Below are 26,142 nucleotides of genomic sequence, written 5' to 3' on the forward strand. Positions count from 1 at the left end.
AAATCTAAATTTGCACAAAAAAGAAAGTTATCTTCAAAACCGCTATACGTCGTGTTAGAACTTACCAAAGACTCGTAATTTCAACAAAAAAATGAACTTGTTTTATAACGGGTAAAGAAGTGTGGGCTGTTTAAGTCTACATCAGAAAAACTAGTTATATATATTTTGTACATAGACACGGAACCAATTGTAGCAACTTTCTTTATTGTTCACGCTAGATAGGGTCCGTTTAGTTCACGGTTTCTATTTTTCAACTCTACATTGTTATTGACCTTCCCATCGTCTATTTCGTATCATATATTTGATATATGGCATTAGTAATATATCAATAGCAATGTCAACGTAGCTCTCGTACGTGTTTCGCCTTATACATCTTTTGACCTGCCTGTGGTTTGTACATGAAATATATGCATATATTGATAGCTGGAGGCTTCAGCGAGGCATGGGTACGTGTTAGTATTCAACGTGTATGTTCAAACGTGTACACAATGTAATTACGAAGTACATAGGTCCGTAGCACGTGCACCGGTAGCGGAGGAAAAGCCAGGATGGTGCCTACTCAAATGGACGACATAAACAAATAGATTGATATGGACGGAAGGAACAGCGGTATGTGCATGCATTATCAATGATGCGTATCTATCAAAGTGGCTTGCGTATTGAATATGTATGATCTATCACAATCGGAACTCGTCTGGGCGCAAGACGCCTAATACTTCAGAGACACCGTTCGGCAGACATGTCCAAAATCGGTGCAAAGTGAGAATAACAATGAAGGCCTGCAGAAGTTATAGGGCAATTCTGTTCGCGGATGCGCCATTATTCTAGAAAACTGTTACGCCATTGAGTTGTCCTAATAGAATATTCATTACTTAGGTGAACTTCTCCGCTTCTTTTCCATGTATTAGGATTGTTCCTAAGATGGAGATGATAAGTGAACAGCCTTTCAAAGCATCAAGCAGGTTATCGAAGGCTTATTCAACCACAGATAAGTAAGCCTAGGGTATGCTGAAATAATGTACGCATTTTACACGCTATGCAAACCATTACATAATACAGAATCACTCGAATCATAGTTGACTCAGGCTAACTAACTAGATCAGGATTCATAGTGAACTTTGTGTCTTTTCTGCGATTTATATTTTCATTGTTGCTATCTGTTATTTTGTCTCTTGGACGTCTTCCGGATGTCTCTCGACGACAGCTTTACACGTGTAAGCGTTGTTTATGGGACGCGAGAAGTAGGTGCCGACTTTGAACTGAAGTTTTTCGGATCAACCTTGCATACAACCGGGTACGATTCATCCTTTAGCGTTCCTTGCGGCTTCGGGCTCTGGATGCCTGCCGACGAAACGCACAAAAGCCGTTACTTAGGATAATGACATCTGTCTTTTAAGATCGTAATTTATTGTACGCAATAGGCGCATCAATAACGTCTTTTGTAAAACCCATCTTACTTCGAAAGCCTATCGACAGAATAACACCTATGCTTCAAATACCTGTATGAAAATTCAAAAGCTCTGGCCTTAAAAATATGCTAGCTGATCCATGATACTTGCTTGATAGCAGTGTCATATTTAGTAAAGAATTCATTGTAATCGTTATTGCACTAAACGAACGTGGAAACAAAAAAAGGAGTCTCCATTGAGCAAGAACATACATAAAAAGTAACACGAACAGTTTTGCTCTTGTCAAAAATATGTCGGTTAGAGAATACTGTCAACTTGCCAAACATCAGAACACAACAAACCTTGGACGAACCTTCTACCACAAACAACGTTAATTATCGACAATAGCAGCTGTCATGAAGGGAACAAATATTAGCTATACACTTGAACCCGTTGCGTCATTCATTGACTTCAAATGAAATAACCAAAGGTCATCTATGGAATATTAATCAGGGTATAAAGCGGACAGGCTTATTCGATCACTGCTGGGTCTGACTGGTGGACGCGACTTCCATTTAGGCCCAGGTAAAAGAGGCTGAACGCAACCTAATTCTACATGTGGCCTGATCCCTAACGGAATAAAGCAAATGAAAAGGATGTCGTTACATCAATACAACGCTGCAGACAGAATCGAGGCCAATAGCGAATAGAAGTAGAATCCTCCTATTATTAGCCGTGGTGCTGAAGTGAAACAATTTTCGATGGACGGCTAGTTCACGATTCCACGCGTTCAACCAGCCCACAAGGCGGGCTATTGTCCTGTTCAAACTGATACTGCCCCTTACGACCACAATAGGACTCCATGAAAAAAGCATATTTGGCCGCAAATTCCCTATCCCCCCTTCCCGCCCAGCTCCCCAGTAACTAAACTGAATCTCTGCGGTATTTAACTGATGGGCTAAGCTTTCGTTTAAGATACGAAGCGTGTCCATTAGATTTCCCGTCATATACAGTCTCTTTAACTAGCCTCTTTAGCCAGTCGGCTGTATCTATCAATACGGTAGCCTTGGCAAACGCTGAACACATCTCCCGATGGCGGGGCTAATGTTTCGTTGATGACAGTTTTAATGTCAATCAAATTGCTGACGGAAATCGTTTCGTTTAGAGTTAACAGATAAAGGCTAAATGCATCAGTTGAAAGAGCGTGCATGCGTCCGTTATGAGCAGCGAACATGCCCGCAACTTTGTGTCATTGTCATCCATCGTCTGAGAGAATCAAATGAAGTCTTGTACTAGTACCAGCAGCAGCATTCGTGAGGGCACTCTCATCATACCTCTATCGTTGCTCCTGCTCTAAATAAGAAAACACTATTCTATATATAAGAGGTCGACACAAAGAATAGACACTTGTTGGTGTTTTCATCGTCGTAAAACGCTCAATGAAATACAGCCATACGTAACTGTCGTCGCTACGTCTGGCTCAGTTCAACTCGTGCTCACCATCGTCCGAGCTGGCATCGAACGCACTTTCGCTATCCGCGTATTCCTTGGCTAGTACACAATCCTTGAAGGTAGGAAATACGCGGTCGACAAAATCCGTGTGCAAGTAAATTTCAGCGGCAGGGAAGTCATCAATGAAGTCGTCCCATTCAGAGTTGAAGCTGGCATTCAGGTTCTCGCGTCGCGGCAGCTCCATCTGTGACTGTGTGAGCTTGCGCGCAGCGTCAACGTTATTGAGCACTGAGTTGCCGTAACGGATCGAGATCATCCTCGTCGAAGGATTCATTTTATTTCCTTTTGCTTTTCTCTGCTTTGTTGCGTTCTCACAGACGACAAAGATACTAGGCACTTCGCCGTTGCAGTCGTCTGGTCGTACCTCCGTGTAGTCTTGCTGTTGCTGCCACCTGGCGTTTTCAACTAATCAGCGGTTTACGCTTAAGCCCTTGAACGTGAATGCCGCCGCCGCCGCCGGCGCGGTTTGTCGTGCGAGAGAAGCAGAGACAATTCACTTTCACTCACCCGCCCATCCTCTCGCGAAAATACTCGAACGCAAAGCCTCTACCGAACAAATACTACAGCAGTAATACCAGTAGTAGTAGATCTTCAGTTCTTCGCATTGTGGCATTTCCTAACCCACCTTCAGACAAACAAATGCGGTGGCAAAGTGTCGCATCTGGGAGCTGAGTTAGTTTGTCGATCGGGGACCAAAAACGACACTAACAGCATATGCTAACGACCCGTTTTGAGGATCTAAACTATTTGACAGATGAATTACATCGGCTGAGTTCGGCTGCTTTGACATAACATATATTTCTAGTAGACTAACGAGCAGAGGCGCGGCATATTGCTAACACTACTGCCACATACAACGCACATGTTTAGAGAAGATCTGCACTTTTCTTTCCGGTGACGAATATCGAGTATTTTTGGGTCGGCGAGAAAACTGGCATTCGGCTGGCATGATGGCAGCAACGGTATCTGCGGCCAATACTGAGTTCAATGATGTAGGACAGCTGACAAAAAGGCCAGTGAATATGTAAACGAATAGCAACAGAGCAAAAAAAGGAAGTGCAAGATAACTGCTTTACACCTGCCGCCGCTGCCGCTGCTGCTGGTACTATGATGCTGTCATGCTACGACGCATTATAGGGTAAAGAAAATGTACCTGTAAGAGGATGATAGCGTGCACCCCCCTGTCCACACGTACGCAGCGACAGAACCACAGCTATTTATCAGCTATCTAAATTCGTTAAAAGATGTTAAGAACCGTTTTTCTTTCGATAAAAAATACATCGGAGGTGGTAGGCCCAGGACACTTATGGTGCCGTAAACCATGTATATCGAAATGAAGGCATAAGGTACACACAGGTAATGGTTAGGCAACAAGGCCAATGACGCCATTAAGTTCACCCACACTAGAATAAGCATGTGGTTGCAATCGGTACTTTGTGTGTCGCTTCTCGCCAGCCAAATACAGTCTAGCTTGAGCGATGCGACGAATTTTTGAATAGTCCGCTCTGCACTCGTGCCGGTCCTCATATGTATAGCGCGTTGTGTAAGAATCGTGAACGATGATCTCTCATCATCTCTGTTCATGATATCATCGTCGTAATCATCATCAAAACGCGCGCTACATGGCCGAACGTCCTATTTTAGCATTCAGGGTTTTCTTCAGAAGAAGAGTCACACCACTGAATCGCTTAAAAGTGTTGTCAATGATCTAATCATTGCTAGAATATAAAAAGCTTGTACGGCTGACGAAGCTACCACATAATGTCTAGGGAAAAGTCAGAGCTCTAGCGGTGTGGCTATTCATTAAGACAAATGAGAGTTCTACTTCTGAGTACAGGCTTTCTGGTAGTCTTTCTTATGAGTTGTGGTAGGGCGCCTGCTATTATCTTGTCTAGTGGTCTTGACGGCCGTCGTCAAAGGCTTACTAAGATGCGTTTGGCATAACATCATTAACAATGGCACTCACTGCAATGAGCTCTTGGTACTGTCTAGGTTTCTAAGAAGAAACTCGTGAGTTTACATTTAGTGTTATTTTACATGCTGACCCCAAAATGGTGATGTGGTGCTTCTTAATGATGCTTGGTTAATCAAACAGTTTAGTCTGCTGTTCGTTCCAGTTAAAGGTAACGAACGAAGAGCTACAAGCTTCATCTTCCGATCATCTCAAACTGAACCTGTACTTGTACAAGGAGCTTTTTTGCTCCAGTCTTTTCAGGACGCATTAGCAGCATCATTAGCACCTGCATTAAAAGTAATGTTACAACGGTGGTCTTCACTGCTGGTCCCAGAGGCAACCGGCAGTTAACAACAATTTAAAAATTGAACGCCATTGGCTATCAGAGTTCTTAGTACGCGGGACGCTGATTAACTGAGCTACTAACATCTTTCCGGTAAATGGGAATAAGTATATTGTCTCTGTCTAGCGGTTTGTGGTTTTCACCGAAACCAGTGGTTCCCTACGAGACTTATTATATAGGTTCCTTGACTTTTTATCATGTACGTCTATTTGCGTCCAAAAAGTATCTCGAAAAACTGCTCCCAGTTTTACGATTATATACAGTTTAGCGAACTTCTAAGAAAAGTAAATAGAAATTGTGTCGCATTATTGGTAATGCACACAGGATTGGAATAAGACTTGAAATGTGTGTTTGCAGTAACGTTATATTATAATGGTCATTAATGCACATAATCTAGGCACCACAATCAGAGCTTTCAAGGAGAAGAACGACGGGCTGGAACAATAAGAAACGCCAAGACTGCCATATCCAACTAGAGACCCACAGACAGGTCACAAAATATTCGTCACAATGAAGCTTTGCGGACGCATTAACAGCAAAGTACCTGTTAGAAAAAAAAGTCCTCACTCTATGCATGCTATTGTCATAGTAAACAGTTAATTTGATAAGAAATATACGACCAATAAAGGTAGGCGTTGCCTGTCTCCCGTGGAAATCGACACCGAAATAATTCCGTTGGAATTGCCAAGAAGCACGGTTTTTCCATATGATGTTTTAACATAGACAGTGAGCGGGCTCCAAGTCTGCATTGTTATCGTGCGAAGACTCCTTGAAACTGTTCGAAATGGTATAGGTCGGCTTTGACCAGCAGCAGCAGCAGCAGCCTTATTGACTTAAAAGGAAGCGCGTTGCACTGTGGGTAAATGTACAGAGATTAGCGCCTATCCGCATAAAGTTGCATTAGGATTACGGAGAGACTCATATAAATCTAATAGATATATTATACTGCCCTTAGTTCGGGTATAAAGAATAATACCAGCTAAGCTTACTCAATGAATCGCTCGACAAGGCTTCAACTGAGACCACACACAGAAGATGCCACCCGATTTTTCGCAAACAAAATTTTTCTTTACTACACCTTTAAAAAAAGACTCTTTTTAGAGTCTTTTTTTAACATTATTTTTATAATGCTTCAAAAGAGAAACATTTACGTTTTGCTCATACTTGCATTTGTAATTTCTATTAGTACGCATCTCGGATGACAAAGATTGATCTCATGGTAGCCGTTAAAGTCCATTGCCTTTTTGAACGGGCGGACGTGTCTAAAAAAACGCCTCGACATTTGCTACGAAGAGCGTTTTCCCGTTGACTTGGATGGTTGAACTCCGCAACGTGTCTATTAGGAGAGTAAAATTTGAAGGTAATAGTTAATTACAAGACGTATAATAACGTAAATAAAATTCTCACAAAAAAAGCAACTACGCCGATATGTGCGCACAAATCAGAACAAAAGTGGACGGCTGAGATCCCACGGGAAAACAAATTACGGCACCAAAATCGGTTATTAGCGGGCACATACGCACCATATTAAAGTCGTTGTAATTCTTTAATGTATGGTCCACGGTGGATATTTGCTTTTCTTCTTGTTTTCAGTAGACCCGGTTGAATTGAGATTTAGTCAGTGGAACCCGCTTCGTCTTTTGGAGCTGGCAGAACGAAGGCGTATCAGACGTCGATGTTGTCTGCCTAAAGCGCATTGTTGTGTGTTACTCAAGATCGAATGAGATGTTCTGATTAGAAGCCAATTCACGACCATGCTTAGAAGAGAATGTAATTGGGCTATGATGGGCTGGGCGTTTTGACGCTTTCACTGGCTAAGACAAAGCACAACGTAATCCAATGGATCACGCACGGTTTAGGATAGCTTATGAAGGATAGCTGAACGGAGGTAGGCACGTCAATTATTTGTAGCGTTATTTTCTGATTTGCCAATGGGCAATGTTCTGCTCTACTGCTAAGCTCGAGGGCTACAAATGATTGATGAGTACGCAAAATTTAAACGAAAAGCATAATTAGATACTACAATATAATTCACATTTTTCACAAGCTGAGCTTCTCTCAAGACTTAGTTTTCCGTATGTATTAATGTAGCAATCTGTCTGCTTTTAGTTCCGTCCGAAAAGCTGAGCTGATGCTGTTCCTCAGCCGAAAATGGACGAACAGCAGCGCTTAGCACAATTATCAGACTATTCAAAATCAAATAACTATAACGTTGTCTGGTTCAGGCCAGGCGTGACCAGTTGCATAGAGGAGGAAAGGTGGAAGTATCTTCGATGATCATGTATCTGAGGAAAACGGTCAAAACGATCTGGAAAGCCAAATCGGACAGGGCCCGGAACTTCTTCCCAAGCCAAGAAAATACTTGTTTGCGCATGTATTATTGGCTGAGATCATAGTTCTATCATCGCTTCTGCTGCCTTATTTCAGCTCTCACTCAGTATCTGTAAGTTTGTGCACACAACTCCTTATTAGGGTTTTACTAGAAGCTTGAGAAAGTCCGCTGATTGCTTTACGAGGAATAACAGTTTAAGCTTGAATTGAAATCAGTTGTCAAATTTCGTAATTCCTGATAGATGCAAGCCCAAAAACGAACATTGTAACAAGTATATTATTGTACGAATAAACAAGATGCTCTAATATTCGGTAGATAAAACTTATTATAACTACGTATGCGAAAAAAAAAAAAAAAAAAGAGGGATCTGTTGAGAGAACAAATGTTTCTGATCAAAACATTACACTGATCTGTATCTAGTATGACGCTTTCCTAGCTGATTACGATCGACGATGTTTGGGATAATATTGAAAGTACTATTCGTACCAATGTTTTTATACTAAATCTCTTGTCCAATGTTATTCTCTTAGTTTTAGATTTGGGAACCGTTTTCAAATAGCATTTCCTAGCCCATTCTGGGACGTTAAACCAAACGCGCGTAACTTTTATGCTCCAGTCAAACCGTTTTAAAACAAAGTTACTATTTTTAAAAAAAAGTTCTGATTTTTTTTGCTGTAATAGGTAAATTCAATTCGGCTAAATTTACCTGACGTTAATCGGTGTGACACGCAAACTAGCCATCAAGAAACGTGTTTACTTCCTCATCTAAAACGTTCCATAATATCAAAAAGCGCTAATAAAAACTTGCAAATTAGGGCTTGCAAAAGTTCGGAAGAAAAAACATTTTTTCCTGTAATTTAACTGATTTCCTGAATAAGCAAACGCAACACGACCTCTTGTGATCAGCAGAAGTCGTACAAGTATTTAGAAAGCTTGCGCTCTCGCTCTGTTTGCACAGCCCTCAATCCGCTTTTACAATTTGATAGTTGCACAGAAAGGGAAATTCAGGTCGTATAGACAAGGCTTCAGCTGTAAGATACGAGTATGACTAACAACGAATGGCTTATTTTCTAGCCTAGACACTGAAGTACGTTGAACGTTGATCACAAGCAAAGACAAACTGGAACAACGTATATAATATGGACTGCACGGGTTATAACTAGTTCCCTAACATGCTAAACATGGAACCAGTAATTACAGATAAATCTCGCTTGTTAAGCATTGATTTAATTCACTGGGCGAATATGTATGACAGTTTGATGAGGTATCACAGGTAAGGTTCCTGTTTGCACGGTTTTTTTATGCTTAGAACAGGGGTAACCGAATGCGCAACGATTCTGCGCTATGAGTCCTTTGTCGTCTCCAGAACCATCCTGAGCCAACACTTTTTGCCGCACCTTTTTTTGTACTGTCCAGGCACGTTCGACACGACCTTCGAATCAGCCGCGCTCATAAAGCCTAAATGTTCCAGATGCTTATTGCACACGGTTTCGTAATCACTGGAAAAACGCACTCTGTTGTTAGTAGCTGGCCGGCATGACATAAGCGAATTGCTCTCTCACTCGCGTTATTCCTCTAACCAGGAACGGCAGAAACACAGTAGCTGTCAAAGCTTCAATTCAGCCCAGCCCAGCCCAGCCCAGCCCAGCCCAGCTCAGTAGTCGGATTGTTACTTATCGCGAGTGTTGCTGACGCGTCGACAATATCATCGCCTAAAGCAGTGCGCCGCTGAAGACTCTTACGACGTCTGGAAGACAGGTCTCTACTCGTAAAAATCCTCGATCGAGATTCGAGACATTGCTGTCTCAGCAACTGATCGAATGAATGAGATTTTGATCGTTGTTAAAATAATCTCAAACGAGGTATAATAATGTGTTATCACTCATTATAAGTGCCATACAGGAAACGGACCGACAATCCAATAAATAAAATACTTGATAAAAAATAACTTTGTTTGCTAATTTTTTCCCAGTTTTTCCTTCCCAGACCAGTCGCGAAAAACTGCAATGGGTCAGATTTGAATCACTATTAGGTGAACGGGTATGTAACTCAGCAAGATACTGCCTCATTTCTTGCAATCTGTCATCGCGTTTATACAAAAACTAGACCCGCAAAAAGTTTCATACGCTGTTGGCTACCTGAAGGCGCCACGCGATGGTGTGGCCCGCAAACAAATAACCTACCTTATAATAACTAATAGGATTTATTGCTTGTAACGGAATGAGCCTACTCTATAATTCTAGTCTATCCGTAGAGCATATTGTATTCATTGATGCGAACTGTCTCAGCAGAGATCAGTGTGTCGCTTTTTGGCATCTAGAAATAAAGTCGGTTATCTAGAAGCATCGGGACCGAGTCGTTGTCTTCTGACTGACTGACCTCCATAAAATAGTCGTGCGTCAGCAGGGCGAAATCTTGATTTGCTCGTTGCCAAGTGCCTGGCAAACGACAGTGGACAACTGCGTGACACCGAATATGACAACACAGATACACGGCTACTACCGTCAACAGCTTTTTCCGCATTCACGTTTCGAACACCGAAAAAATTTTTATGGCAAAAATCGATTTTTAGAACAGCTCTTTTTTCGTTCGGACAGGTCTATACACGAAAGCTGTTTTCACTGTATTTGTTGTATATACGCAAAAAGCTGACGGTTTTGAAGGTAATCTTCCATGATTCATAATTTTATATTTCTGAACGATATATTTAAATAGTGACGTTTATTTTAAAATCACAAAAAGTTGTATTAAATTTATCTCAAGGGATGCTAAAATTTGCTACACAGGTACAGGTGCATGTATACACGTACAGTTATCGAGTACACATTCAAGAAACAGCTGCCACTGAGTACTGCGTTCGGCATCCGCAATGGCTGCACACTCGCAACCAACTCGATTTTCTAAAACCAGAAACAATCCAGCGCGTACATTTGGTAGCAATCTGGACTGACTCATCAACCTGAGCTTTTTGCCTCTTCAACGCGATTTCATTTTGGTTAGGTTATGGTGGCTTTGACTGACGCATCTTCTTTTAGAACATGTACCTCGTTGAAAACGTCGACGTGCTATGACCACCTGCTCTGGCTACATCAAGCGCCTGTGAATTCTTCTGGAAGATAATGTTGTCTGTACAACCCGCGTTTGAGTTACACTCGATGTGAGATCGCTTTGTTTACCTAACTGAAATGAATACACGCACATACTGTTGCCCTAAGAAGGTATGTTGTTGGTTCACAACATACCTTCTTAGGGCGGACACAAGCTTTACTGCTGCCCTGGGCAAACGCTCCTCTTCCGTTTCTCTAGCCGGTTCCTTACCTATCACGAAGCTTCTCTTTACTGTGGAAGAGTGACGTATGGGAAAGCAAACTGAGCGGGATTGCAGCGGGATGAAAGACAAAGGGGTTTCTTACCGAATGGTCACTCACCAGATGCTCGTGCGAGTTCTTCTAGCAGACGCCGACAGCAGATGCAGCTACCATTGAACATAGCATCTGTAAGCCACCGCAGGTGATAGAAATTGGCCAGCGAGGGGCACTGGGGAGAAACTGGATGATTGCGACATTGCGTTGACAACCGTAGCTCATCAGCAGCCTCTGCTAGAAGAATGCTGATACCAACCAAGCACGATGCAGATGAAGCACAGGTCATCGCTGAATAAGCAAAACCTCACCTTAGACAACCTCAGTAAAACGTGATAGTAGGGTAGAAATCACGTTGCCGCGCTAGATACATATTGCTACAGACACGTTATGGGTTACGAGCATTCTGTAAGGTAGAAGCGTCTCAATAGTTCGCGATGGATAGTTAGGTTTATCGCCCAGAGGGCTAGTACAGGGCAGAGCAGCGTTGATGCTACAAAAGTTAAACGTAGATACACAAGAGTTTTGTTTATAAAGAGTTAGGTTCGAAATTCGGCTACCTGCAGGCAACCGGGCTGCCAGCCAAGGGGCTTCCACTTATCGCCCGACGAAACGCTATTACCGCCAACTATTTTCTGGCAGAGAATATATGCGTTTCAAATAATGCGACAAAGCTTGAGTTAAGTACAGTGAATAAAAAGTTTCGGATAAGATTTAAACTTGGATTTACAGAACTGCAGGAGTAGATTTGGCACAACCAGAATGAGAAGAAGCAAACGTGGCACTTATTGCGTCTATTTTCATATTTTAAGGATGGCTTTAACTAAGCCACTCGAAATTAAAGTATCAAAAAGAGATATATATTTAAAAAAGAGATAACATAGAACTATATTTAATATATAAACCTTTGGCTGAGATCTGATGTGTAATGGAATAAAGCAGATTTGTGTGTACTCAGTGTATGGAGCTTTCTAGGCTAGGTTAGAACGTTAATCTTCCCTATCGTGTTCAGCTCTCAAGTGTTTGATACGCCAGTTGAAGGTGCCTTTTTCCCTTGTCAACTAAACTAGGAACTCGTCGGATTTTTCTACACTGACTAGAAATGTATATAGCAATTCCATTTATTGACCTTTGATGGTAGTGGTCAAATATGTTAGATACAGAAGTTAACAATTCAATATCCCCAGAGCAGAGTGACATATAGAATAATTCATATACGTCGCCATACGGGTCATGTCGGAAAACTAACTGATTTAAACTTCAAAACTCGTATTTTTTAGATAATCCAACTAAACTTCGCATAGAACCTGTGTGAAATTAACTTTTGATCTTGCATACGTTATCAGCCAGCAGTTGAGATTTGACCTAATGCACACTAACTTATAGGCAGATCTATGAGTATAACCCCGTTTTTCCGTTGAAATGATTCCCTGTGCTTTTCTCATCATTCAATTACAACTGATTCATTTTTCAACCTCTATCATTACAAACAAACGGTCTTCGGACATACTGCCTGAAAAGACGCGCTTAAAATTTAAAAGATACTACTACCCCTTTGCACACAAACGTTCATCTCGCCGACATGCAGGATACACAGATACTCTACAAGCATTGACCTTGGAGCGTGACCTGCGAGCCTTCGTCTTGCTGGTTATTCTCCGTTACACTACCGTTATTAGAGTGTTCTAATAAGGAGAGAATGTTCGCTGTTATGACAGACACGCACACAAAATCTAATATAGTGAAACGTACAACTGAGGTGCTACGACCAGTTATTGGGTCGCACCGATCCAGTTAATCTCTTGCAGTTATGAAATGTTTTAATACTCACCAATTATTTTGCTTCACTTATTTTATTAGTCTGTTCAGGTATTAACAAATTTGATTTATTCGTTCGTTCCTTCACTCATCCTACCCCTATTTCCAGGCACGATATCAAACCTGTATTTTCATAGTTACCCGGTAGCAACTTGAGAGACTTTATCATTTTAGTTATGTTATTTTATTACAGCTACCTGACTGCATCAAGCCCTGGCAGTACTTAGTTATTCAGTTACCCCCTTGACCTGTTCCAACGATTAGTTTCGCTGATGATTTACTCTAACGCTGCAGGTGTCCCCCTATCCTAACTAATCTTTTTATTTCTACTTTTTTATTTGTACAGCCCCCTTATTGCATTGGTTACCATATAGTTGTTATGCTTCTGCTGAATAAATAACTTGGCCGAATTACCTTGTATAATTACAGCTTTCAATATCAATACGGATATAGTTAGCTTTCTCTTTCCTGTTGATACTTATCCGATTTTCAACTCTTACATATCCACATTGAATCATTTGTCAATAATGTTCGTGAGTATCGCCATTTAACCCTTAAAAGTGAGCCACAGTTATATTTGAAACTCAATTATTGATCTAAACTTATCATGTGTAAACCTTTCAGAAATCCTCTCAAAAAGAATGCCACTAGCTTAAAATTAACAAGAACACTTTTCTAGGAAACAGTCAACCCATGGCAAAACCTAACGCGCAGCCCGCCGTAAAGTAAAACTCTACTAGGCCGCAAGGAGTCAAGTCAAAACAACCGCAGTGACAACAGTCTCATCAAACAATCAGCACTTCAGATGTCCTGAAAGCATGAAACTTTTTGACTTCATATACGCACTCGTAACTGATGCTCAACGCAGATAATATTTTTTTCTGTATTTTTTTCATTTTAGCTAAATCTGCATCATCTACTCTATTCTGTGAGTGCGAGATCGATCACTGTCGTTAAAAATGCGCATTAGGATTATTCGTTAGCTACCGTACGATTCACCTCAGCATCGCCTCTTCTCTGTGCATAAAAGGCTTGCCCATCGTGGTACTAGCGGGGCGTTGTTTTCTACCATCATCCGATGTTCTACGGGTATTTTCTAACCCCCTGTCTGTTTAGAACGTCACCCACTGCACACGGCTGTCAGTTGACTGTGATTAAAGCAAATTATATTTGTAGAATCTAGAAAAATATTGTATACTAGTGCACAGAAAAGATACGAAGTTGAGGATTAAGTAAGTCAAGGGGATGGAAGTCTTTGGTGCCGTTAAAATACAATTTATTGAAATAGATTCTCACTTGGATAACCAGATTTGGACGAAATGGTGCGGTAGCGTTCTCAGCATTCCATTGGTGATACAAACTCCTTTGGAGGTTGCAGAAACTTTGGCAGATTAGCTAATTGGGACATCGCAAACGCTTGGTATTTTGAAGCTGACTTAAAACTTTCATAAGAACAAGCTCATGCGTCTAAAAGAAACGTGCTTGATCATTTGTGCAGTTACAATTGTCTTTAATGTCTCAGAGCTAACCACTACTGTTTACATTAAACTGCTATTTTTATTAGCACATCAACCTAATCTATTGGTATCAATCAAACCGCTTTACTAAGTACACCCTAAATGTGTGGTTTAGTATAATCATATGTTATGTTGCCTTACAGAATTGCTTCGTATCTGTGAGCCACCAATAATGCTGACAGGATCTGCTTCAAATGTAGAGCCCGGGGGACAACCGGCTGGCACCTTCCTGCAGAAAAAACTGTCTAACGTGTTTGAAATGGGTCTTGAAAACGATCGTGACACTCTCGACATTTTGGCTCACATGTCAACTTTCGTTACTGAAAATAATCTACGCACGAGAAGGTCTGTACCGTCTAGCTATCGCAGTAATAAAGAGATGACAGCACTGTCGTCTCCATGTGCGTACTTAATGCGACAATATATATATATATATATATATATATATATAGACAACATTGTTAGCTCGTTTATACCGGAAGCGTGCTTTTTACTGGTGCAGCTTTATACTTTTTGTTATCTGCAACGCTTGCTCTTTCTACAAAAACGTTATTTTAATTTTACATACTAAAGACCTTCATCGAGTGAGGTATTATACCTGCAATTGCAGTCAATCCCAAACTTTATAACGTACCAATTTTTCAGCGGTAGCCTCATTAGGAGCCTCGTTTTTACTTCGGCTAGTTGCACAAATCGTACAGATTGTTTTCGAGGCCATCCTAGTGATCCGTTTAACGAAACTATCCCCTTCTGCCGTACTGCATTTTCTAAACTTGATTTCCGTATATGTCATGTAATTGTTTTATTGCATTAGAAACCTTCGAGGGGAAATAGAAAAGCAAAATCTGGCAGTCAACCGGGAGTTCTTCGAAGCTCTTCGTAAGCAAAAGGAACAAGTGGATTCCCTCTGCGAAGATATCAATGTTATGAGCAACTGCTGTGAACAGATGATTCATCAATTGAACGCCACAAAGGAAAAAACACACGGTAAGCAGTGGATGTATTCCCGACGTAGTTGTATCGTAATTAAGTGCGTAAGACTTGAACTTGTCAATAGAAATAATTTGAATTTGCCCATAGGAGTACAGCTATTGTGTAAATCCTGAATTTTCGTTTTTTTTTTGAAAGCAAAATCTACTATATGTGCCCAGAACTTCAAATATTTACTTATAAATAAACTAAGTACCTTAATAAATGACCAATGGATAATGTTTAATAATAAATTTCATATTATCGTCAAACTGCATATTGATTATGCTACGGAAGTTACTATTGTACTTCGATAACCTCATTGCATATACAAAACATCAATTCTACCTTATATTACTGAGGCGCAAATGCTAGAACTGTGTTGTTTATTTAAACATAAATGCAATACTTGCAATTGTTGTTATGTGCTATTGAACGTTATGTGGCTTTACCTAAGTGCCTGGAGTGGATGTAGTTTTGATCTTGGTAAAAAATTAGCGCATTATTGTATATCTAAGTATGTTTACACAAATGTTTGATGTAATATAATGAAGCTTAAGATACTGACGCTTTGAATGCCAATAAATGAAGAAAACTTCGTTTATTTTTGGTAGGCTTGATTAGCAAAACTTCAAAGATGAAGAAGGAGTCTTCGCGGTTAGAGCGTAACCATGCTTTGGCTAAGGCTCTATTAGACCATTTTCAACTGCGTCCAGAAGAAATTCGAGTCCTGCATGGATCGCCAAAAAATCTCACCATCGAGGAAGGATTCTACGCTACGTTGGATAAATTGCGTCGCATCCACGATGACTGCAAGCATCTGGTACGTTGTAAGATCAGAACAAAATACACGGTGTATCGACAGCTGTTAATATGCTTTATTCAAGCAGTCCTCATCAAAATTAATATCCTGGGCTAACAGGAGTTACGAATTCAGTTTGATCTGAGGTATGAGGTATTTGTATTTGTATTAAGTGTTAGTGATCCTATATGCAAGCGAGAATTAGGGAGAATTTTGAAAATAAATAAAATTCGTAATGCTGTCCGCTTCGTTTATTTCGGCATTCGGATTTCTTCATTTATTTAGTAATGGAAGTATCTTATGTGATTTTGGGTAAGTCTTTTCGTCAATACAATGCGTCATTTCTCCAAACGTACTACTTTGTTGTTCCCAAACTACCTTGTGAATTTTTAGGTTCGATCTCAACAACCGACAGCCGGCTTGGAGATTATGGAAAATATGACGCTACATATGGAAGCTGCCTATGAACATCTTTTCAGGTATCATTACGACACCATCCTTAGCAATATCTGAAGATTTAAAGACTCTAGCTCCACCGGAAAAATTTAAAAAGTTTTAACTTAATTTTAAAATAGGGGTCTTTTTAAGTCATCACGTACTAGATCTATCCACTTAATAGACGTACGTGTTATTCATTGGTCTCTGAAGGTGGATTCAATCAGAATGTCGTCTTACAACCGACGAAAGTACGTTATTCCGATTGTCAAAGGGCTTAGCAGCATTACACGCTCGACCACTACTGTTTAAGAAGGCGTTAGCTGAATATGCCAACGCACGCCGAGCAGCCGTACTCCGAAGCTTTATTGACGCTCTCACTCGTACCACACCTGGCGGGGGAAAACCCATCGAATTCTATTCCAGAGATGCACTAAGGTAAACCTTCTGTGTAGTTTGTAAGCCAATTCGAGCTCAGGCCGAAACTAGTCCACATCCGTACCCGTTTCTCATATCCTTAATTAATATATAAATATTTCAGAGGAGCGTTTGGTGTAATTGACAACTTAATATGTTTGTTAATTCGGTTTACCAAATATCAATGGTTTATACGTTTGCTTGCTAGTACAGGTATATAGGTGACATCTTGGCCTGGGTACATCAGACGGTGGCTACGGAGCGTGAGAATTTTAAAGTTCTAATAGCGAAGTGTGAGACCTGTGACCTCGAAGCGATGGCTAGTCAAGCAATCGCTCACATTACAGAAGGCCTGTCATTGCCTATAAAACAGCGTTTCGAACAGGTCTGCGGCTTGATACTCAAAATTCAGTATCTTATTTAAGTGACTATTATCGATATACACTGGTGTAAGTTCCTTAATAATTAATGGTGTATGCTTTTAAAAGCTCCTATTATATTGTATACTCGCGATTAACAAAAAACATCTATTTAAATTTTTTTTTCGATAGATCATGACTCAGGAAGCAAACGCGGTGACATTATATCGCATTTGGAACATGGTGAACTTCTACAACGCTTCTTTAGATGTTCAGCCCTTAGATTCAGCTGACATACGTGACTCATTGTTGTGTTACACCTTGGGCGAATTGTTGGCTCTGAGCAAAAAACTGTTTACCAATTCTCTCGTAGGACATACCACGCGCCTTTTAGAGCGAGTGGAAAGCCCTCCTGCCGATTTGGGCCCCCCGCAGTGCTTCCAGGTAAGTATTTTAGAGCCTTCCAAACGCAGAGTCATCACTTGCTTAATAGAAATCTTAGTGTCTTTCATCTAAATGTTCGATTTATTCAGAACTCAATTTCCATAGATTTTTTTGCATAGTGCATTTTGCACCTCATGAAAACATGAGCTAATAATACGTAATTTTGATTTTAACACGCGGTAGTGACTAATTAGAGTACTAAAAGTAAAGCATTTAATTTAAATTTATAAGCTACCGGCTGCTTCCCAATAAAATCATTTAAGAATTAAAAAAATAATGGTAGATAGTATAGAAATAGAAATATTTAAATAAATCTTTCAAAGATGCAAAAAAGGAAACAAGTTTACCTGCCTTAATAATACGGCATCACTATTTTCTTTTCAGACAACCCTTACTCTGCTTCGGCAAATACTTTCCTGTCAGGATTCGCTTCTTACTGAGGGTAATAATATAAAGCTATCGGTTGCTGATGTATCAATTTTACATAAACGACACTAGTTTGTCGAATGCATAATACGAAGACCATGGTAAAAGCGGCAACTTTTGCTGCCGTCATATTCTAAATCTTCTATAATCGGCTACCTTTTCAAGTTCAAAACAAAACATTTTTCGAGAATTTCATGTGAGTCGAGCATGAAACTGGTAAAATTTCGTGACAGGTACATTCGCTCAGCCCTCCATCATCGAAAACTTAGTTTAACAAGCTCTTCAAACAATCCCGCGGAAAAAGCATGAACAGCATGTACAGCCTCGTAAAAACTAAGTTCAATAAGTTCAGCGTTTCGAATGTGGAACTATAGCGCATATCGGGCAAGTAAGACTCAAAAAGCTTCAGCCAAAAAAAGTATTTGAAGAGGCCTCTAACGAGAGCAATTCAAATTAGGCTTCAAAAAGTGATCCAGTGGTTACCGTAACTACACAAGGTAGATGCTTGTAAATAGTGTGAGGGTTCTGATATATCGACAAGCATCGGTTTCGTTTATATTTTGGTCTTGCATGCTAGAAACGCGTATCTATTGAGAAGATGATCCAATGAAACTAAGATTGCGTTGCAACAGCTCTCTGACACGTACAGTAAACCTATGGCGTCTCGCACGATCTGTGGGCTTAAATTTTTTAGCTAAATAAACCTTACTGTATTGACCGCAAGAGTATTTCCATCAGCGAAAACTTGAAGTCACCAATATGTTTTAGCTTTTCTATGATAGATTTTTTTGGTACAAACTTCTCGTAAATGCTCAAGGTGCAGGGTTTTTAAACCTTTTCAACGCTTTTTAAACCTTCCGAAAACGGAGCCATAAGAAATACAGCACGCCCAATCCGCGAGGCATGGTACCTTTGTAAACGCTGAACCTCAAAACAATGGTTTTGTCAGAGAAGCTCCGCGAGTTTACCCTGATTCAAATCCATGATAGAACAACATCTTTTGTGCGTTCTTATGAACGGTAATTCGTCTACATTTCCAACTTGCTCGTGGAGAAACAATTTAAATAAAATGAATACATTGAGAATAGGTGGCCCCCAATTTATTTTATTGAAATTTGGACCCTGCAACAGGGGATTGATTTCTGTTTTGTTATTATAGAACGCCAGCAAGATATTGGACAAATTTTGGATTTGATGATCGACCCGCTCCTGCAGAGCTGCCAGCTCTCTGCCTCAAAACTACAGGCACCGGTAGATATGGCCACTTATATCACTAACTGCCTCTACACACTTTGTACCGTTCTCTGCGTATACGAGCATACCGAAGGGAAGCTGGAACTATGTAAAGCTCAGGTATCGAATTTTTTATAGTTAGCTTGGCTCAAGTAGATTTAGACAGAAAGATCATTACAATATTAAATATGTTTAAAAATGTTTTGTTAGTCTTAATCAAGCAGCAGTCAAATGAAGAGTTAGTAATAGGCGAAATTTTGTTAGCTGATGGTCTTACCTGTCGTATTTTTCTTTAGTCTCCGTAATCTTAAGATTTAGGAAATTGCATGAGACCTATAGTGGCGACCAGGAGGGCAAAAAAATATGACATCAAGGTAGAAGTGTCAGACTGCATGCGATGAACTGAATTTTTTTTTCAACTTGTTTCCCAGAATTCCTTATAATTTTCTAATGGAATTACTAGCACAATAAGTTTTGCCACAAAGGTATCCTGCTGCTACGAATGCAGTTGCTGAATAATTAGTTAGTGTATTTGGCATAACCTAACTACTTCCAAGCCGTACCTGGCATCTAGAACACCTATGTCATTTGCATTACAGGTGGATGCCCACCTCGCGACGTTAGTGTCAGAGCAGTGCGCTCAGCTACTAGGATCCCTCGATATGAGTGCACTTTACCGCATGACAGAGGAGTTTAGTACAACGCCAGGCGGTTTTGGGGGTCCAGCGTCTGCACTTCCCGGATGTGATTCGATAGCCGCCCAAATGTTTGCTCATAAACTAGAGGAGTTCCTCGACAAGCCCGACCTGATGACTATACCCCAAGTACGAATTATGCCATGTCGTAGCCCCAAAAAGTGTTATTCAACTTTATTTGAACAGGTTTACACATTGAAAGGACCCACCAATTTGTTTATGGCCGCTGAGAGGGAGAGCTTGTGGTGAAATTTCCACAGGTCCCAGGTCTCGTATAATATACATGTATATATATATATATGTGAATGCAAGTGACCAATATTTAATTAGACAAAAGTTCAGGCTTCAACCTGACCTATGTTTTCTGTGAAAACTAAAAACTGCAAAAGGAAAACGAACAACGAGAAAATGCAAGACAAAGGCTTGTCAAATTATTTTGTAAAGTTACATTTAGGAGCAAAATATGAAGGCAGATTAACCAACATAGACCAAATAATTAATCAAACATGAAGTTAACATATGCCTTATAGAGTTGAAAAAGAAGCTTATAAATCTGCCATCAACACGTCTCTTTCTTCTGAGCGTAATAATACAAGACATAGAGATTGATCTTGTACAGATTCGTTGTTTTTTCCCGCTTTTCAGGTCTATTTGCTTTTAAGCGGTCTACATCGGCAAGAAGTTCGACAACGTACACTCACGGTTCTTTGCGACAGCTATGAAAAGCTCTTCACAATAGTCACAGATCCAGTGAACGGATACAGTGATATCCATTTACGAACACCAGAAGATGTCAGAAGCATTTTACTCCCTTCCAACAAATAATTCTAGTGTAACTTTGTAAGAAAACCTTTTCCTCTGGACTTCATTCTAGTAGGTAAATATAGCATTTAATATATTTATATATACATATAAGCTTGAGAAAAGGTATTCATTTTATTTACAGCATTAATAGTCAAGGTCGTTCAAATATATTTTGCTATTCTAGGCCATAGTCAACGTAGGCCATGGTGGAACTATGGCTGAAACCCGTTGGATAATTTTGTATTTCTTATTTACTTCACTGTTTAGCGCAAAGATAATTCAGTACCAGTAAAAACGGGATAAATAATTTGTTCACAAATAAAACGCATAAGCAAATACAAGAGTCCACCATATACAGAAGAGCAATACTAACCGCAAGCTCAGCTTTCCTCCTCAAAAGACTCATTCGATCGATGATTGAACTGTTTTATGATAACACAATAGCTTTTTTGCGATACACATCAGTTTCGAAATCATTGTTAGTTGGCAGCGTTTAGCTGTAGCAAAACTTTTCTGTATATATAAATTAGTAAACATTAAAAGATCGTAAATCGATAATACAGATTCTATGTAATACTAACCGCGGTCGAACTAGCAACAGTTTATTGTTAACGTTTCTAACAGTTTATATATGGGATAAACGAAATTGATTAATAGAATGCACTTGTCGTCGTGGGTAAAGTACATGAAAGGTTACGTAGTTTATCTTAACGTAATTATTTATTCTGTGTAATATATATACGGCCAGAACTTATGTGCAAATGCACAAATTCGACTCAAATTTATATCGTACGACCGATACATTTGTTACGTTCCACCAGAATCTGCAATATTACGATATTTCTATGGTTGGACTGGTTCGAATCTGATGTATATAATACAAGCGCTTCTGTAATACTCGCATCATCATTCATGATTGAATTGGCAGAATTTCTTAAATGTTGCAGGTAGCAAAGTCACGAAATGATACTAAGGCGTTTCGGAAAAGCTGCTGCTGCGCTCCAATAAAATGAACGTTACGTATAAGATAATTATTTGATTTTGTTTTCTTCTATCCTATCTTACTGGTTATGACTAGTGTTTTTCTATTTGTTTGAGCCGGTAAAATTTTACACACATTACACAGCGGAGGCATGGCCTTATTTCGAGATTAGCGCTTGCTTTTCAAGCGCTCCTTGTCACAATTTCCACATCATTCTTGCATGGTCAAGATAGTTACTACCGTATATAGTCAATCAAACGGTTGATAGTTCGGACTGACTGATACAATCTGGTCGAGAACTGCTCGAGTTAGAACTAGACTAATCGACACTTACAGTCATGAAGACCCTGGGAAACGCATCGCTTTGAGTAGAATACGTTATTATGATGGAATTGATTGGAAGCAATTTTTGGCAATTTCGTTTTCAATCATAGTTGTTTTGTTATATCTTCATGCTGGAATATATAATATACGCATTGGATTCGGCTTTAATCACATTCTTAACTTAAGACCTAATGCAGGTACAGTTATTCTTACGTATTGAATTGCTTGACTTATGCATACGGTACATAGTAGTCAGACTTCTAAAGAGGTTAAGCTGGCTTGTTACTAAATATCTATATAGTTGCCGTGTCCTTTATTTTGTTAGAGTACTTTGTAGATACAACTGCTACAAGAGTGTCACTTTTTAAAATGTTGTGTCTTTCGAAATGAACGAAATCTTCAGTTGGATGTTGTATATAGAGAACGACATTCTCAGCCCAGCTGAGCTCGTTCACCACTCGGGAACGACGATAAAAAGTTCCGTTTACGCAGGCATCCATCTGCAACGAAAGAACATGAATATGTTTTGTTGTCTGGTTATGAACGTAGATCTAAAATTCGTTCATTATATTTCATTTTTTGCACAACCTATGTGTCATTCGCGTACATTTCTGTAAACCTAAATTCTATCTGGAAACCCCGCTTTTAAGTGTTTTTCAATCCTTTTTCTCTTGTCTTTCTTTTAGCTTAAAGTAAAAGTGAGAAACTATCACATATTAGAAGCCTCATTTGCGCGTTCAACGAAAGTTGAACACGAAAGGAAACCACACGTACCTCTCGAATGAACGTATAGCATGTTAGTGAGAGGTCGCCTGTTTTGTAGGCTTGCAATGAGTATCCTTTCCAAGCGAGAATATAAAATGCGTTCGAACTTGATGGAATTGGTGAAAGATACTCAACAAAGAGCTCTTCGGAAAGAAGCTTCCACGAAGATTCATTGGGGCGGCGAAGAAACAGACCCCAACAAAAATAATAGAGTAAAACGCAACCGTCTCCTCCCGTACATAGTCGACCCAACCAACTCTTGTACGGGGGTAAAGGAAGATCAGTGAGCCTCAAATCTTCAAGTAGGTCTTCTGGACATGGCTCTAGAACATCCGAAATTTCAGAAATCCAGAACGTTTTATTTTCGAGCCAAAAAATGTTCAAGCCTCGATAATTCAAAACAGCCATTATCTTTTCTGCCATCTCAATCGGTCTATTGTTACCTCTAATCGTTTTTAGTTGGCCTTGTAATGTGATGCTAGCAGTAACAGGCTGATTTACATTGAATTTCGTAACACAGTTAAGAGAAACTGTCAGTGCGGAGTTCTTGATGACTGTACTCTGTAAAGGGGAAGCACACATTCTTAGCGATACGCACGTCTCTTTTTCAAGTTCAACGTTCCACAATCTTCCGGCTACTACAACTAGTCTGGAGTGTTGCGATGCTTCAGATGTTGGTATTCCGGCGACCACACCCGAGTTTTTTCGAGGTATTTCAACCCGAGACAGAGTATCGTCGTTCTGATCTGAAGAACAGCTCTCTGAGTAACTGTACGCGTCCGCAGTGTACGAAAGCTGTTCAGCAAGTCGAGTGAAATCGTCTCTCCGTTTACCAAGATCGGCCCTCCACCACCGAAAAAGGACTCGAGCCCAACGCCAGGCATCGTTACCACCATTATTTCCAGCAGAACCTGTTAGAAGGAACGTCATAAAAAGAATATTTAATACGCTTTTTATTGGATATCATGACATCTCGTATTACTCGTAAAGGATAATTTCTTTTTTATCTAACGACTCCTTATAAGTCATTTCTCAGCTTTTAGCCCACATTTTACGATACTCACCCATCGAAGCCATTAGTCAAGTTTAAAGATCATAGTACCTGTCTTTATAGACGAAGATCCACTGCGCATTTTCTTAAGTAGTAACTTTTCAAATAAGGCAGCATCAAGCTTTTCAAGATGCGGTGTACCGAGCTTGTCAATATGGTCAACCAAATAGTCTTCAAGCTGACTTAGTAGATGCCCAACTTGAAGCTCCTTTGCAGCTGCATAGATGTCACCCACATTATCTTCAGTTAATTCCACCTACGAATTTCAGAACGTTTTGGTCATAACACGCTAAACCCCGAAAGAGCCTGTCACTCAGTTTTACTCGGTCTACTTCAGTCACGGTTCAAGAAACTACGGTCAAATATCGTACTCTCGAGAGATTTAATAGCACAAAGTTTTCAATTTAGGTAGTTGTAGAAAAATCGGGCCAAGCTCAAAAATAAGGTCGCTGGAAGTTCATTTTGTTCTGTCAAAAGCTATGAATGACGCAGTTCTTGTCCATAGCACTTAAGAAACTTCAATCCACCTATTTGGATCATTATCAGTATCTCCTGTTTAATCAATCACCAGATGAAAATACTTTTACGACCCCCTTACCGTATGGCCACGAATCATGGTCGCAACCGATTGCACCGCATAAAAGAGCTGTCCAGACCTTAATGCCATACCGTCCGATTTCCATTGACTTTCCCCAAGACGCTTAGCGTACTCTGTTAGCATGTTTTCCTGTAAGGCCCTTCTGGGAATGCGGACCTCCTCACCGAAACGACACACGACCACGACCTCAGACTCATCCGACTCAGGTAATATCAAAGTATGTACTGCTTGCGAAGTTTCCGTGTTATTGTACTTGTTTTTCGAATTTGATAGGTAGTCTGATGACTCTGTAAAGGTAACTTCAGGGAAGTCTTGCATTTATCCGCCAATTAGTACGTGCTGATTGCGAAAGGCAATTTTGACCGATTGCCAATAAGATGTTTCCCCTTTTTTCTTCTCTGTTGTAATGTTTTCGTTGTTACTGTGCACCGATAATACAATCACAAAACGCCATTCCACCAGTTAGCTTTGACATATATTTGACGCGCATTAATTTCAAATAATTATATATGGGGGCCACAAAGCTGCACTTGCGTTATAACGTTCTAAAAGCTATCAAGATGGTTAGTGCTGATGACTGGTGATTTACTACGCAAGTGTATAGATTCTTAATAACATTTGTAAAACCAGGTAATAGATATTTTCAGTCCTACTGTGCTATATATGCTCTCGCCGGGCTCTAAGCCCGTAGGCTTCTTATCAGCAAAGTATATTAAAAGGCACAGTAACACCGGATACCAGTTACATCGAAAAATATAGCTGGTATTTGGCATCTTCCTATTACTTAATTGTATAATGCAGCACTTTTTAGGTGTTAAGTTGTAAAGGAATTAAGGTGATAACTTCCTACGATTGGGCATTAATACCCGATAAGATAGATGTAATATTATAAAACCTAGTGATAACAGCTAGAGGATGAGATATAAATCATTTAGATACATTTTATCGTTTATGCGTAAAATAAGATTATGGATACTTAAATAAGTATGCACCCAAAACTAAAATAATAAACCATAAAGGAATGAACAGCACTGAATATTTCATAATATTGAATTTAATATTTAACTACAATGTTATGAAGTTAAGTTGGTACGGAAGTTTCTACTGTTTTACTCGCTGTTCTTCCACTCGCGATTTGGTGATGGCTAAGTATTGCCGTTAGGAAGTTCTCTATTTACCTTACACATCCGTTGTTATGTTTTAAGCGGATCAGAAAATTTTGTCTTGAATTTGGGCATCAAATTGGATGTATTTTTTAAAAAGTCAGCAATCCTCACATTTGTAAAAAGTTAAAAACATCGTTGTGGCAAAAACCATGGGAGTATAAAATAACAAGTCGAAAGCAATTAGAATGTTTAAGCAAAATTACCTTAAAAGATTAAGCAATAAAAATTAAAGATAACGGTTACTAGAAAAATATTCAAAATTATATGACATAAAAACTAAAAGCCATTGATCATTTCTAATCAAGTCATAGGCTTTTCGTCTTCAGCTAATTTTTTCATTGATGAATAAACTTGTATATTATATGTAGGTATTACATATTAATCGAAAACAATCCGAGCAAGTATTCTAATATGAGTAAAGGTTGTTCTGAGTTTTAATATATATA

At 39.7% G+C, this 26,142-nt stretch overlaps 3 protein-coding genes and 1 long non-coding RNA gene across 12 annotated transcripts in view; 2 read left to right on the forward strand and 2 right to left on the reverse strand.

The window, feature by feature from the left end:
- Window positions 1-187: 187 nt before the first annotated feature.
- Window positions 188-11,269, reverse strand: LOC111252237 (uncharacterized). Of its 3 annotated transcripts, none has more exons than XM_086977291.1 (2): window positions 10,958-11,269; window positions 188-1,341 (listed from the first exon to the last, which is right to left on the reverse strand). In XM_086977291.1, the coding sequence occupies exons 1-2, from the start codon at window positions 11,178-11,180 to the stop codon at window positions 1,226-1,228; spliced, it is 339 nt and encodes a 112-aa protein (XP_086833417.1). In that variant the 5' UTR covers window positions 11,181-11,269; the 3' UTR covers window positions 188-1,225. The 3 variants fall into 3 exon arrangements, with proteins under 3 accessions (XP_086833417.1, XP_086833415.1, XP_086833414.1); XM_086977289.1 differs by lacking the exon at window positions 10,958-11,269 and adding an exon at window positions 2,889-3,346 and having other exon boundaries at window positions 188-555; XM_086977288.1 differs by lacking the exon at window positions 10,958-11,269 and adding an exon at window positions 2,889-3,336.
- On the forward strand, window positions 6,634-9,477 carry LOC147758235 (uncharacterized). Of its 2 annotated transcripts, none has more exons than XR_015319047.1 (3): window positions 6,634-7,085; window positions 7,423-7,640; window positions 8,839-9,477. It is a non-coding gene; the product is annotated as an uncharacterized LOC147758235 (long non-coding RNA). The 2 variants fall into 2 exon arrangements; XR_015319046.1 differs by having other exon boundaries at window positions 8,946-9,477.
- Window positions 11,270-13,748: 2,479 nt separating the features above from the next.
- On the forward strand, window positions 13,749-21,844 carry Cog6 (conserved oligomeric Golgi complex subunit 6). Of its 5 annotated transcripts, none has more exons than XR_015319629.1 (13): window positions 13,749-13,848; window positions 14,370-14,571; window positions 15,041-15,213; window positions 15,810-16,018; window positions 16,391-16,476; window positions 16,646-16,870; window positions 17,063-17,234; window positions 17,401-17,652; window positions 18,037-18,094; window positions 19,238-19,431; window positions 19,911-20,135; window positions 20,652-20,883; window positions 21,758-21,844. XR_015319629.1 is itself a non-coding variant. In XM_022799394.2 (13 exons), the coding sequence occupies exons 2-12, from the start codon at window positions 14,399-14,401 to the stop codon at window positions 20,829-20,831; spliced, it is 1,947 nt and encodes a 648-aa protein (XP_022655129.1). In that variant the 5' UTR covers window positions 13,784-13,941; window positions 14,370-14,398; the 3' UTR covers window positions 20,832-20,846; window positions 21,758-21,844. The 5 variants fall into 5 exon arrangements, 2 of the variants coding, with proteins under 2 accessions (XP_022655129.1, XP_086834321.1); XR_015319627.1 differs by having other exon boundaries at window positions 13,784-13,941; XM_022799394.2 differs by having other exon boundaries at window positions 13,784-13,941; window positions 20,652-20,846.
- Snm1 (DNA cross-link repair protein snm1) overlaps window positions 20,919-26,142 on the reverse strand; it is an 11,904-nt gene continuing 6,680 nt past the window's right edge. Inside the window, exons 3-6 of one of the 2 annotated variants that reach the window (XM_022799404.2) lie at window positions 24,531-24,951; window positions 23,984-24,188; window positions 22,891-23,792; window positions 20,919-22,616 (exon numbers count right to left, since the gene is read on the reverse strand). In XM_022799404.2, the coding sequence (XP_022655139.1) occupies window positions 22,410-22,616; window positions 22,891-23,792; window positions 23,984-24,188; window positions 24,531-24,848 (1,632 nt within the window). In that variant the 5' untranslated portion in view covers window positions 24,849-24,951 and the 3' untranslated portion in view covers window positions 20,919-22,409. The remainder of the gene's footprint in view (window positions 22,617-22,890; window positions 23,793-23,983; window positions 24,189-24,530; window positions 24,952-26,142) is intronic. The other variant, XM_022799413.2, reaches the window with a different exon arrangement.

Source organism: Varroa destructor, unplaced genomic scaffold (genome assembly GCF_002443255.2).
Source record: "Varroa destructor unplaced genomic scaffold, Vdes_3.0 BEIS01000001.1, whole genome shotgun sequence".
NCBI lineage: Eukaryota > Metazoa > Arthropoda > Arachnida > Mesostigmata > Varroidae > Varroa > Varroa destructor.